The following is a 12877-nucleotide window of genomic DNA, read 5'->3' as shown; positions in this document are numbered from 1 at the left end:
TACGTCACGTCCATACAAATAAAAAAAATTCTCATAAAAAAAAGTGACGTAATGGAATGGACATTTTGGGACATCTTTTTTTAATGGAAGGATGGAGAATGCTGTCGATTATGAGTAGAATGAGCCCTAGAATGTCCAGATTTGAAAGAATCTGGTTTTCGATATTTATTTTAGAAAACGCCCATTTATTTCATCATTCTTAATTTTAGCTGAGCCATACGGTATTTTACCACACTTTAGACATCAAACCAAATAATTATATTGTAATACAATTGTAGTACTTAATAGAATCATGCAGTATTTAGTTTTGTATGCTTTGTCATAGACATTTTGTATTTATTTAGAGTTTTAGACCATAGACAGTAAATGGCCTCAGCCAATTTTTTTTTATTATGTATTAAAAATCAAAAATGTATCGCTAAATAGTTACCATGTGTCGATAATTTTCAATCATGTATTTATTTTACCATTTTTGTATTACATTTTCACTATTTAATTTCTGTAGTTATTATTTAGACAATTTGTAATAAAAATGTAAATTGAATAGCCTTAACCATTTCGTCTGCTTTGTCACTGATCTTACAATAAACCTTATGCTATATATTTTAAGGTCGAATATTAGCTAGCAAAGATCTGTTATGAGGCATTCGATTTAAGTACAAGATGTAATTATAAAATAGAATTTCAGTTACCGTTGTGTAAGTAGATAATATTTATTTATTTCAATTGTTTAAATGTTGGTAATAAAATCCAGTATTACATAGGCTCGTTTCATTTTAGCTGTAATATTAGATTATCCATATTTAGAAATAAACACAGTATCGTAGATAATGCTATAAGTACAATCGCCATCAGATATATCAGCGCGGCTTACGCACAGTATTTGGGCGTTTTCAGAAATAAATATTGAAAACCTGACGTTATTGGGCTCATTCTACTCAGAATCGACAGCATTCTTCATCCCACCATTAAAAAAGATTTCCCAAAATGTCCATTCCATTACGCCACGTTTTAGTATGAATTTTTTTTTCACTTGTATGTGCGTGACGTAGTGGAATGTACAATTTTCAAACAAATTTTTGGGACATTTCATTTTATCATCAGAATTGAATATGCTATTATAGTGATACTGAGTTGAAAAAACCCAAAAACACGGGGATCTGTGAGAATCGGGTTAAAATTATTTTACAACAAACATGAATTAAAGCACTAGAAGATTAATAGAGATACGTAGACAGCAGTTATTTTTTGGCACTGTTTCTATTTTATAACCCGTATAAAACTACAAAGAGTATGTAATTTGATCGTGACGTCACATGCTAGTGTTTCGTATAACCTCTAGCCGCCCAGAGACCTATAAAAAGGTCTCCTGTTCCATTCTAATTTGAACTTTGTGTTGACAAAATAAAATTTCATTTTGCTTGGCAAGGTTTGACGTATGGGCGGCTAGAGGATAAATTCCATAGTAGAAAAAAACCGGGCAAGTGCAAGTCGGACTCGCGCACGAAGGGTTCCGTACCATAATGCAAAAAAAAAAAACGGTCACCCATCCAAGTACTGACCACTCCCGACGTTGCTTAACTTTGGTCAAAAATCACGTTTGTTGTATGGGAGCCCCATTTAAATCTTTATTTTATTCTGTTTTTACTATTTGTTGTTATAGCGGCAACAGAAATACATCATCTGTGAAAATTTCAACTGTCTAGCTATCACGGTTCGTGAGATACAGCCTGGTGACAGACGGACGGACAGCGAAGTCTTAGTAATAGGGTCCTGTTTTACCCTTTGGGTACGGAACCCTAAAAACCGTTTTGACAGTGCAAAAAAGAAACTGATTTGACTAGTAGTCAAATACCCTATTGTCAGGGCGTTAGAGTGCGTGTTCAGATATTGTGAACACCTTGGCCACTCTGATATATCTGATGGTGACTACATACCAAAGTTCTAAATTTCAACCGCCGATAATGACCGATATCACCGATAAAATGAGGTGCGGACGCAAGAATACCAATTTGTGACGCCAGTATTTTCGTTTTGGGGCATTTTTTCAATTTATAGGGCTCTAATATCACCATAAATCTAAATTGGTGATTCACGCCAATTTCATTTCTGATCAAATCGACCGATTTGATCAGTCTGGATACCGCTTTAGAAAACTACTGAGGCCCCATTCGCATGGCAGCTTTTTTGAACGCGCGTTAAAAAAGAGTTTGAATGACACAAATGGATAACCATGTATGTATTCACACGACAGCGGTGGCGCTTTTTATATAGCGTTGTTGGATTTTCTACTTTAAGCCTTGGTTGTTAAGTCGAATTTAGAGTGTGGACAGATTCAAGCGCTATTTTAACGCGCGTTGAAAAAGCTGTCGTGCGAATGGGGGCTGAGGGGCTACCGCGAAAACCGAAATTCGCAAATTGCGGGGATCTTTTCCTTTTACTCCAATGAAGGCGTAATTAGAGTGACAGAGAAAAATGCAGCAATTTGCGAACTTCGATTTTCTCGGTTATAGCCCTGGTTATACATTTCCTCAGTACGTTATTGTCTATTTTCAGATAACGTCGAATATGGTTTCAAGAATAGACACTTCATGGAGTCTCAAGTTAATTAGATACCATCAAAATAATATAAATCATGTTCATCATATGTTACAAGCTTACAAGTATATTATTAATAGATAACCTTTTGGGACGCCAATGACCGATATAGCCGCACCGCAGGTTCAACGCCAAAGACCGATAATTCGGTCACAGACCACAGAGCAACATAGACCTACGTGCATATGTAATATATGTGTATATGTAAAGTTCAATTTCAGTTTTGACACTTTGGTGACGTGGCGTCCGAGTGACAGCTTTTGGTTTTGACACGGCGTCGAAAAGGTTAAATCATGTTATTGTATTGTCAGAGGGCATACCGCGAACTACGATCGACCGGTTGCCTCTCTGTCGCACTTGTAAATTCGAACGTAAGTGTGACATGAGGCAACACGTCGAAAGTGGTTCGCGGTAGGCGTGGCTCACTCCGCGATATCGTCGCGTCGCTACAAGTACATGCGGCCCGCACCAATTTTGGTGTCTAGCAGTAGTAGTTGCCGCGCACCGCTCCTGAAGGGACGCCTGCTCGCGGTCATATCTGTCGTAATAGACGCGTGTTGTTAGAGAGTGAACCTACTGTACCTAGTACTATTATTTATTCTGTGATATTGTTCTGTAGTATAACAATATGATACATTTTGCTAGAGAGTATTGTTGTAGGTAAATAAAACTGCCAAAATATTACAAAAAATTGTATTTATTTCATAATAATTATAGTAAAAAGTTCATTTCACATGAATTGATAAAATGTCTGTCATGACACTACCATGTAGGTGTTTCATATCGAGACTATTTGGGGCATTAACTATGAAAAGGGACCTTATTGTCGATGACACTTACGTCACATAGCGTCGCGCGGCATAGTATTTATATCGGAGCATCGTTAATGTCACTTTCGAAAATAAGGTCCCTTTTCATAGACAACGTCACATTTTATGTCAGAAAAATCTTTAGTTAGTCCATTACCAGGCAGTGAGAATATATTTCACATTTTGATCTTAATCTTATGTCCGTCATAGCAGCCCCCGAATACATTTTTGCTTTACACTGTAGAGTTGTAGACTATACGAGTATACTATGAATTCTCTGAGATGATTTTTAGGGTTCCGTACCTCAAAGGGAAAAAACGGAACCCTTATAGGATCACTCGTGCGTCTGTCTATCTGTCCGACCATTAGTAAAAAGACACGTCAAGATGGTTTACCTTCTTTCTTACGCTAAAAACCGGGCAAGTGCGAGTCGGACTCGCGCACGAAGGGTTCCGTACCATAATGCAAAAAGAAACCAAAAAAAGCAAGAAAAGAAAACGGTCACCCATCCAAGTACTGACCACTCCCGACGTTGCTTAACTTTGGTCAAAAATCACGTTTGTTGTATGGGAGCCCCACTTAAATCTTTATTTTATTCTTTTTTTAGTATTTGTTGTTATAGCGGCAACAGAAATACATCATCTGTGAAAATTTCAACTGTCTAGCTATCACGGTTCGTGAGATACAGCCTGGTGACAGACGGACGGACGGACGGACGGACAGCGAAGTCTTAGTAATAGGGTCCCGTTTGACCCTTTGGGTACGGAACCCTAAAAAACGAACTATAGGTGTAGTCAGTGAGTCTATTTGACTCGTTTCTGCTGCCTGGCGCGGTAGATGTCGTTGACGGGAGGCGCGACGCTCAAATCATCATCATCCGAGTCTTCACCGGCCTTTCTTCTGCGAGACTGAAATGACAAGAATTATATAAATAAATGATACTGTTGTTGTACAGTCGCCATCAGATACATCGGAGCGGCCAAGGTGGTCATAAATATCTGAGCACGCCTCTATTATCAAGGCGCTAGAGTGCGTGTTCAGATATTGTGAGCACCTCGGCCGCTGAGATATATCTGATGGCGACTGTAAGTAAATCCGCTGGTAACTATTAGCAAAGAGAATTTACTAAACTCTCTTCGCTGTTAGTATGTTACTAAATTACAATAGGTGTTAATCTTTATCCTCTACCCGCCCAAAGGCCTATAAAAAGGTCTCCCGTTCCATTCTAATTTGAATCTTTAGTTTGACATCTCAAAATTGCATTTTGTTTTGATGTCTGGGCGGATAGAGGATATAAGCGCTAGCAGACGTGGCTCACTCCGCGATTTCATCGCTTTGCTACAGGTAGCTAAAAGTACATCCGTTCGACCCCAATTTTGGGGTTTGCCATAAGCCGCGCGTGGCGCTGTCGCCACCTAGCGGCCATATCTGTGCTGATCGTGACAGACGCGTTTTGTTAAAGAGTGAGTCTTCTGCAGCTAGTACTATTATTTATTCTGTGGCGCTAGTCCATCAGTAAGAGCGTGCGACTTTCAATCCGGAGGTCGTGGGTTCAAACCCCGACTCGTACCAATGAGTGTTTCGAAACTTATGTACGAAATCTTCTTCCTCGCGTTATCCCGGCATTTTGCCACGGCTCATGGCAGCCTGGGGTCCGCTTGACAACTAATCCCATGATTTGATGTAGGCACTAGTTTTTACGAAAGCGACTGCCATCTGACCTTCCAACCCAGAGGGGAAACTAGGTCTTATTGAGATTAGTCCGGTTTCCTCACGATGTTTTCCTTCGCCGAAAAGCAACTGGTAAATATCAAATGATATTTCGTACATAAGTTCCGAAAAACTCATTGGTACGAGCCGGGGTTTGAACCCGCGACCTCTGGATTGAAAGTCGCACGCTCTTACCTTATGTACGAAATATCATTTGATATTTAGCAGTCGCTTTTCGGTGAAGGAAATCATCGTGAGGAAACCGAGCCAATCCCAATAAGGTCTAGTTTATCCTCTGGGTTGGAAGGTCAGATGGCAGTCGCTGTCGTAAAACACTAGTGCCTACGCCAAATCTCGGGATTAGTTGCCAAGCGGACCCCAGGCTCCCATGACAGAATACCGCCATGATTCGACCCTGAATCGCTGTCAAACTTCTGTTTTGTAGGAAGTGTCCTTTCTATACGGTAATCATAGTACTGTCAGGCGTGGCTCACTCCGCGATTTCGTCGCTTTGCTACAGGTAGCTAAAAGTACACCTGTTCCACACCAATTTTGGGGTTTGCCATAAGCCGCGCGTGGCGCTGTCGCCACCTAGCGGCCATATCTGTGCTGATCGTAACAGACGCGTTTTGTTAGAGAGTGAGTCTTACCTAGCACTATTACTTATTCTGTAGTCTAAGTATAGTTCGTTTTTTTTAGCATTAGAAAGAACTTGCAAGAAGGTAAGCGATCTTGTCATGTCTTTTAATTGAAAAACGCTTTTTAAAAATCAAAAACTATTACTTATGAAAGCAGAAGAATATAAATGATCGTATTAAAATAAATAAATATTGGGGACATCTTACACAGATCAACCTAGCCCCAAACTAACCAAAGCTTGTACTATGGGTGCTAGGCGACGATATACATACTTATATAGATAAATACATACTTATATACATAGAAAACACCCATGACTCAATAAGTGTTCATCACACAAATAAATGCCCTTACTGGGATTCGAACCCAGGACCATAATTGATTAGATTCATAATTGTTACATATTTGCCGTAACTTATTTTTAAAATGTGTTTTTCAATTAAAAGACACATCAAGATTGTTTACCTTATTTCTAATGCTAAAAAAACTAACTATAGCATACCTTATTGGCGACAGTCGTGATCCCCTCGTCGTCCACAATCCAATGCACGGAGCGCGCCAGATCGAACAGTTTGGTGTCGCAGCCATTCTCTTGAGTCGGCGCCGGCGCTGCGGAACAGATACAATTATAAACAATTAGAGAAAATAGCTCGATTTCGTGATGTAAACTGCAGAACGTAATTCAAGACCAAAAAAAGTAAGACAATGTTGCCACTGCAATAATTTGTTTGTAAAATAGTAAATTCCTTTTGATAAATAATCCCGCTAAGATAATTTATTTATTAGAAATTTTAATCCTACAATTTAAAAAAGTACTTTTATTTACTTATTTTTACATATAAGACGTGCTAGTAAAAAGTGGCAACATTTTCTTACTTTTTTTGGTCTTGAATTACGTTTTGCAGTTTAGTTCCACAGACAAGACATCCTCCAAACTGAGCATAGTAGCGCTACCCCCGCTGCCGCAAATATACGGTAGTTTTATTCCATTTTCGAATCAAGTGTCTTTGTGTGACGCCCGTGTCTTTGAACGGACCAATCACGGCACGGGACTCGCTCACCTCGTCACCAGTATGTTTGGCAGCATCGGTTTCATGAAATAATTGCTCTAAACTCCGTCTACAAGATTCCAGGAGGAGTCTATGAGTAGTTCTAACAACAACTGATGAGGTTGGTTCTTAAGTAGTTTTAATTCTTTTGTGCAAGTCAGTAGAACGTCTAAATTGTTTTAAAATAATAATCGAGTACGATTATGACAGTTTCTTAGATCTTAGATCCAATTTATATACTCCGAAATCAAGCAATGTTACTATCCGGTATGGATTGGCCGGATACTGGAAAGTAACCGAATATCCGGTGCATCCCTAATACTCACGCTTGTCAGGCAATGATATCCTGTTGAACAGCTGCATGAGCCTGTCGACGGCTACGAACGGCCCTCTGAAGGAGGTTGGCGGCATGAGGGTGCAGAGGGGAGGCGGGAGGGGCTACCAGTGCTATACTCACGTTTGTCCGGCAATGATATCCTGTTGAACAGCTGCATGAGCCTGTCGACGGCTACGAACGGGCCTCTGAAGGAGGTTGGCGGCATGAGGGTGCAGAGGTGAGGCGGGAGGGGCTACCAGTGCTATACTCACGCTTGTCAGGCAATGATATCCTGTTGAACAGCTGCATGAGCCTGTCGACGGCTACGAACGGCCCTCTGAAGGAGGTTGGCGGCATGAGGGTGCAGAGGTGAGGCGGGAGGGGCTACCAGTACTATACTCACGCTTGTCAGGCAATGATATCCTGTTGAACAGCTGCATGAGCCTGTCGACGGCTACGAACGGGCCTCTGAAGGAGGTTGGCGGCATGAGGGTGCAGAGGTGAGGCGGGAGGGGCTACCAGTGCTATACTCACGCTTGTCAGGCAATGATATCCTGTTGAACAGCTGCATGAGCCTGTCGACGGCTACGAACGGCCCTCTGAAGGAGGTTGGCGGCATGAGGGTGCAGAGGTGAGGCGGGAGGGGCTACCAGTGCTATACTCACGCTTGTCAGGCAATGATATCCTGTTGAACAGCTGCATGAGCCTGTCGACGGCTACGAACGGGCCTCTGAAGGAGGTTGGCGGCATGAGGGTGCAGAGGTGAGGCGGGAGGGGCTACCAGTGCTATACTCACGCTTGTCAGGCAATGATATCCTGTTGAACAGCTGCATGAGCCTGTCGACGGCTACGAACGGCCCTCTGAAGGAGGTTGGCGGCATGAGGGTGCAGAGGTGAGGCGGGAGGGGCTACCAGTGCTATACTCACGTTTGTCAGGCAATGATATCCTGTTGAACAGCTGCATGAGCCTGTCGACGGCTACGAACGGGCCTCTGAAAGAGGTTGGCGGCATGAGGGTGCAGAGGGGAGGCAGGAGGGGCTACCAGTGCTATACTCACGTTTGTCAGGCAATGATATCCTGTTGAACAGCTGCATGAGCCTGTCGACGGCTACGAACGGTCCTCTGAAGGAGGTTGGCGGCATGAGGGTGCAGAGGGGAGGCGGGAGGGGCTACCAGTGCTACACTCACGCTTGTCAGGCAATGATATCCTGTTGAACAGCTGCATGAGCCTGTCGACGGCTACGAACGGGCCTCTGAAGGAGGTTGGCGGCATGAGGGTGCAGAGGTGAGGCGGGAGGGGCTACCAGTGCTATACTCACGCTTGTCAGGCAATGATATCCTGTTGAACAGCTGCATGAGCCTGTCGACGGCTACGAACGGGCCTCTGAAGGAGGTTGGCGGCATGAGGGTGCAGAGGTGAGGCGGGAGGGGCTACCAGTGCTATACTCACGCTTGTCAGGCAATGATATCCTGTTGAACAGCTGCATGAGCCTGTCGACGGCTACGAACGGCCCTCTGAAGGAGGTTGGCGGCATGAGGGTGCAGAGGTGAGGCGGGAGGGGCTACCAGTACTATACTCACGCTTGTCAGGCAATGATATCCTGTTGAACAGCTGCATGAGCCTGTCGACGGCTACGAACGGGCCTCTGAAGGAGGTTGGCGGCATGAGGGTGCAGAGGTGAGGCGGGAGGGGCTACCAGTGCTATACTCACGCTTGTCAGGCAATGATATCCTGTTGAACAGCTGCATGAGCCTGTCGACGGCTACGAACGGCCCTCTGAAGGAGGTTGGCGGCATGAGGGTGCAGAGGTGAGGCGGGAGGGGCTACCAGTGCTATACTCACGCTTGTCAGGCAATGATATCCTGTTGAACAGCTGCATGAGCCTCTCGACGGCTACGAACGGGCCTCTGAAGGAGGTTGGCGGCATGAGGGTGCAGAGGTGAGGCGGGAGGGGCTACCAGTGCTATACTCACGCTTGTCAGGCAATGATATCCTGTTGAACAGCTGCATGAGCCTGTCGACGGCTACGAACGGCCCTCTGAAGGAGGTTGGCGGCATGAGGGTGCAGAGGTGAGGCGGGAGGGGCTACCAGTGCTATACTCACGTTTGTCAGGCAATGATATCCTGTTGAACAGCTGCATGAGCCTGTCGACGGCTACGAACGGTCCTCTGAAGGAGGTTGGCGGCATGAGGGTGCAGAGGGGAGGCGGGAGGGGCTACCAGTGCTACACTCACGCTTGTCAGGCAATGATATCCTGTTGAACAGCTGCATGAGCCTGTCGACGGCTACGAACGGGCCTCTGAAGGAGGTTGGCGGCATGAGGGTGCAGAGGGGAGGCGGGAGGGGTTACCAGTGCTATACTCACGCTTGTCAGGCAATGATATCCTGTTGAACAGCTGCATGAGCCTGTCGACGGCTACGAACGGGCCTCTGAAAGAGGTTGGCGGCATGAGGGTGCAGAGGGGAGGCAGGAGGGGCTACCAGTGCTATACTCACGTTTGTCAGGCAATGATATCCTGTTGAACAGCTGCATGAGCCTGTCGACGGCTACGAACGGTCCTCTGAAGGAGGTTGGCGGCATGAGGGTGCAGAGGGGAGGCGGGAGGGGCTACCAGTGCTACACTCACGCTTGTCAGGCAATGATATCCTGTTGAACAGCTGCATGAGCCTGTCGACGGCTACGAACGGGCCTCTGAAGGAGGTTGGCGGCATGAGGGTGCAGAGGTGAGGCGGGAGGGTCTACCAGTGCTATACTCACGTTTGTCAGGCAATGATATCCTGTTGAACAGCTGCATGAGCCTGTCGACGGCTACGAACGGGCCTCTGAAGGAGGTTGGCGGCGGCATGAGGGTGCAGAGGTGAGCTGCAGCGGGTGGCAGCGGGAAGGTTCCACCTGAAAAAATGATTTATTGCATTCAGCAGAGTTACTTACATATTGTGACTACTAAATTTATTTATTTGACAATACGTCTCTATATTAAATTATCTTTGGTATTACATGGCTAAATAAATAAATAAATATATGGCGGGCGGCGTCATTTTTGCGTGCGTTACAAGGTCCGCGGGTTAGTCTCGATAACTCGGGGCAGTAAAAAATTAAACATATCTTTATTTCAAACCCACAAGTCTATATATGGTTAGTTACATTAACTAAAAAGCAATAAAGCATAAAGAAGACAAGTTAAGTCAGGTATTTTTTTTTACCCCAAAACATTGAAAAAAAAAATTCTATACATGGGCCTTCAGAGATATAGTTCGCAGCTTCGTAACTGAGCCCGGCGGCTAATCCTATTGTCTATTGTTAAGTAAAACCGCACGTGCTACTTACCTGCAAAAAAGGGTCATACTTATTTTATTTAGCACCTGAGCGCGGGCTAGTCCAACGCTCAAAAAACCAGTGTTCTCCGAGCGGTTTTACTTAACAATAGACAATAGGATTAGCTCGGGCTCAGTTACGAAGCTACGAACTATACATTCAATTTGTTTACAATTAAACTATTTCAAGCGAAGAACTCGTTATATCTATAATTGACTTACCAGAAATAGGGTGTTCTCCGGGCAGAGGGTTGGCCTTCGGCTTGTAGGGGATCATCTGGTTGGTGTCCGGACGAGCGATGTCCTTGTTCGGGTCGTTATCTCTGCAAATATTGGTCTTTTTCATATTCTATCTTACGACGACAGGTCTGGCCTAGTGAGTAGTGACCCTGCCTACGAAGCTGTTGGTCCTGGGTTCGAATCTCAGTAAGGGCATTTATTTGTGTGATGAACACTAATATTTGTTCCTGAGTCATGGGTGTTTTCTATGTATATTATATAAGTACGTATTTATCTATATAAGTATGTATATCGTCGCCTAGCACCCATAGTACAAGCTTTGCTTAGTTTGGGGCTAGGTTGATCTGTGTGTAAGATGTCCCCAATATTTTTTATTTATTTATTTATTTTATCTTAAAAAGCCTGAGACAAACAGATTAAATATATGTATTAAAAAACCAAACCGGACAAGTACGAGTGGGACTCTCGCACCGAGGGTTCGGTACTTTTTAGTATTTGTTGTTATAGCGGCAACGGAAATACATCATCTGTGAAAATTTCAACTGTTCTATCACGGTTCATGTGATACAGCCTGGTGACAGACAAACGGACAGACAGCCGGACAACGGAGTCTTAGTAATAGGGTCCCGGATTTACCCTCTGGGTACGGAACCCTAAAAACGTATTTTAAGTCGAAAATTGCTCGACATGTTTCACTCCGTACCGAGGAGTGTCGTCAGGAGCTTGCGTTGCGTGGGTGCAGATGGGGCGTTCTTCGTCTTAAAATATGTGAGCGACCCGTTTTTAATATATTAAAAATGAAACTTGATTTCAATATATCTTACGAGCAGGTCACTCATTCTCAGAGTTTCAACTTAATAATAATTTCCTTTACTTCTTTGAAAGTATTTGCCATTGGCCTAACGGTGTTAGTCACTTTTTAGGGATCCGTAAAGGGGTATAAACGGGACCATATTATTAAGAAGTCTGTCTGTCTGTCTGTCACCAGGCTGTATCTCATAAACCGATAGCTAGACAGTTGAAATTTTCACGGATGATGTATTTCTGTTACGGCTATAACAACAAATACTAAAAACAGAATAAAACAAATATTTCAATGAAGCTCCCATACAATTAACGCTATTTTTTTGCCGTTTTTTTCGTAACGGTACGGAACCCCTCTTGCGCGAGTCCTACTCGCACATGTCCGGTTTGTTATTCTGATATAAAATGTCATTCTATAGAACTTGCTAACTATGTAATCAAACCGCCATATTGAAATCATCATTCAGTGACAATTTCAATATGGCGGTTTGTTTACCATGTTTACATAGTTAGCAAGTTCCAAAGAATGACACTTTAGTGAAACTTACTTCTGTCCAAGTATAACAGCTGCCAGTTCAGGCGATATCCCGGCTAAGGGTCCGCCGAGGGCCCAAGACTTGTTCGACATTGATGCCACCTGCAAAAAATAAGGGTTTTTAATATGTAGCCACTTTGTTTATTTGAGATTAGCTCATTTACATTAAAAAAAACTAGTATTTTATCTGTATCTTCATCTTATTGATAAATTATTCTTCAACTTTTATTCAGGAAATAGGCCGCAAGGGTGCTTTTACACGTCAACATTGAATTTACATACAAGCAAAATAATCAACAATTTTATAAAATACAACTAACAATTCAAACTAATGTATTACAATTAGAGATGTATATGGTCTCTTAGTTTCAAATAACATAAAAGAACCTTTTTAATAATTTAAAAAAATATAGATACAAAAACACAAAAAATAAATATTTAGAGGTGTAAATGTCTCTAGGTGTCAGAACTATATGATTACATAGTTTATCAAATTATCCTTAGAGATTTATACGGTCTCCAATAGTCAAAATCCTGTATAACTATATCTCACCTCGGTGTATCCAATGGACTTGAGTTCCGCGATGCTGCAAGGGTACAAGTCCAAGAACTTGTATCTGTCTACCAGTTGTGCCGTCTCCTTGCCTTCGAACTCTTTGATTTAAATGGCTAAAGATACAGAGTATAACTATATCTCACCTCAGTGTATCCAATGGACTTGAGTTCCGCGATGCTGCAAGGGTACAAGTCCAAGAACTTGTATCTGTCTACCAGTTGTGCCGTCTCCTTGCCTTCGAACTCTTTGATTTAAATGGCTAAAGATACAGAGTATAACTATATCTCACCTCGGTGTATCCAA

At 43.2% G+C, this 12877-nt stretch overlaps 1 protein-coding gene across 1 annotated transcript in view; it reads right to left on the bottom strand.

Moving 5' to 3' along the window:
• Positions 1 to 3331: 3331 nt before the first annotated feature.
• LOC134678053 (protein suppressor of forked) overlaps positions 3332 to 12877 on the bottom strand; it is a 34422-nt gene continuing 24876 nt past the window's right edge. The window contains exons 15-19 of the mRNA XM_063536497.1: positions 12032 to 12120; positions 10662 to 10762; positions 9883 to 10017; positions 6259 to 6365; positions 3332 to 4315 (exon numbers count right to left, since the gene is read on the bottom strand). Of these exons, the coding sequence (XP_063392567.1) occupies positions 4211 to 4315; positions 6259 to 6365; positions 9883 to 10017; positions 10662 to 10762; positions 12032 to 12120 (537 nt within the window). The 3' untranslated portion in view covers positions 3332 to 4210. The remainder of the gene's footprint in view (positions 4316 to 6258; positions 6366 to 9882; positions 10018 to 10661; positions 10763 to 12031; positions 12121 to 12877) is intronic.

The sequence above is a fragment of the Cydia fagiglandana genome, chromosome 27 (assembly GCF_963556715.1).
Source record: "Cydia fagiglandana chromosome 27, ilCydFagi1.1, whole genome shotgun sequence".
Lineage (NCBI taxonomy): Eukaryota > Metazoa > Arthropoda > Insecta > Lepidoptera > Tortricidae > Cydia > Cydia fagiglandana.
The sequence above is the reverse complement of the archived record's forward strand: the minus strand, read 5'-3'. Positions and strand labels throughout refer to the sequence as shown.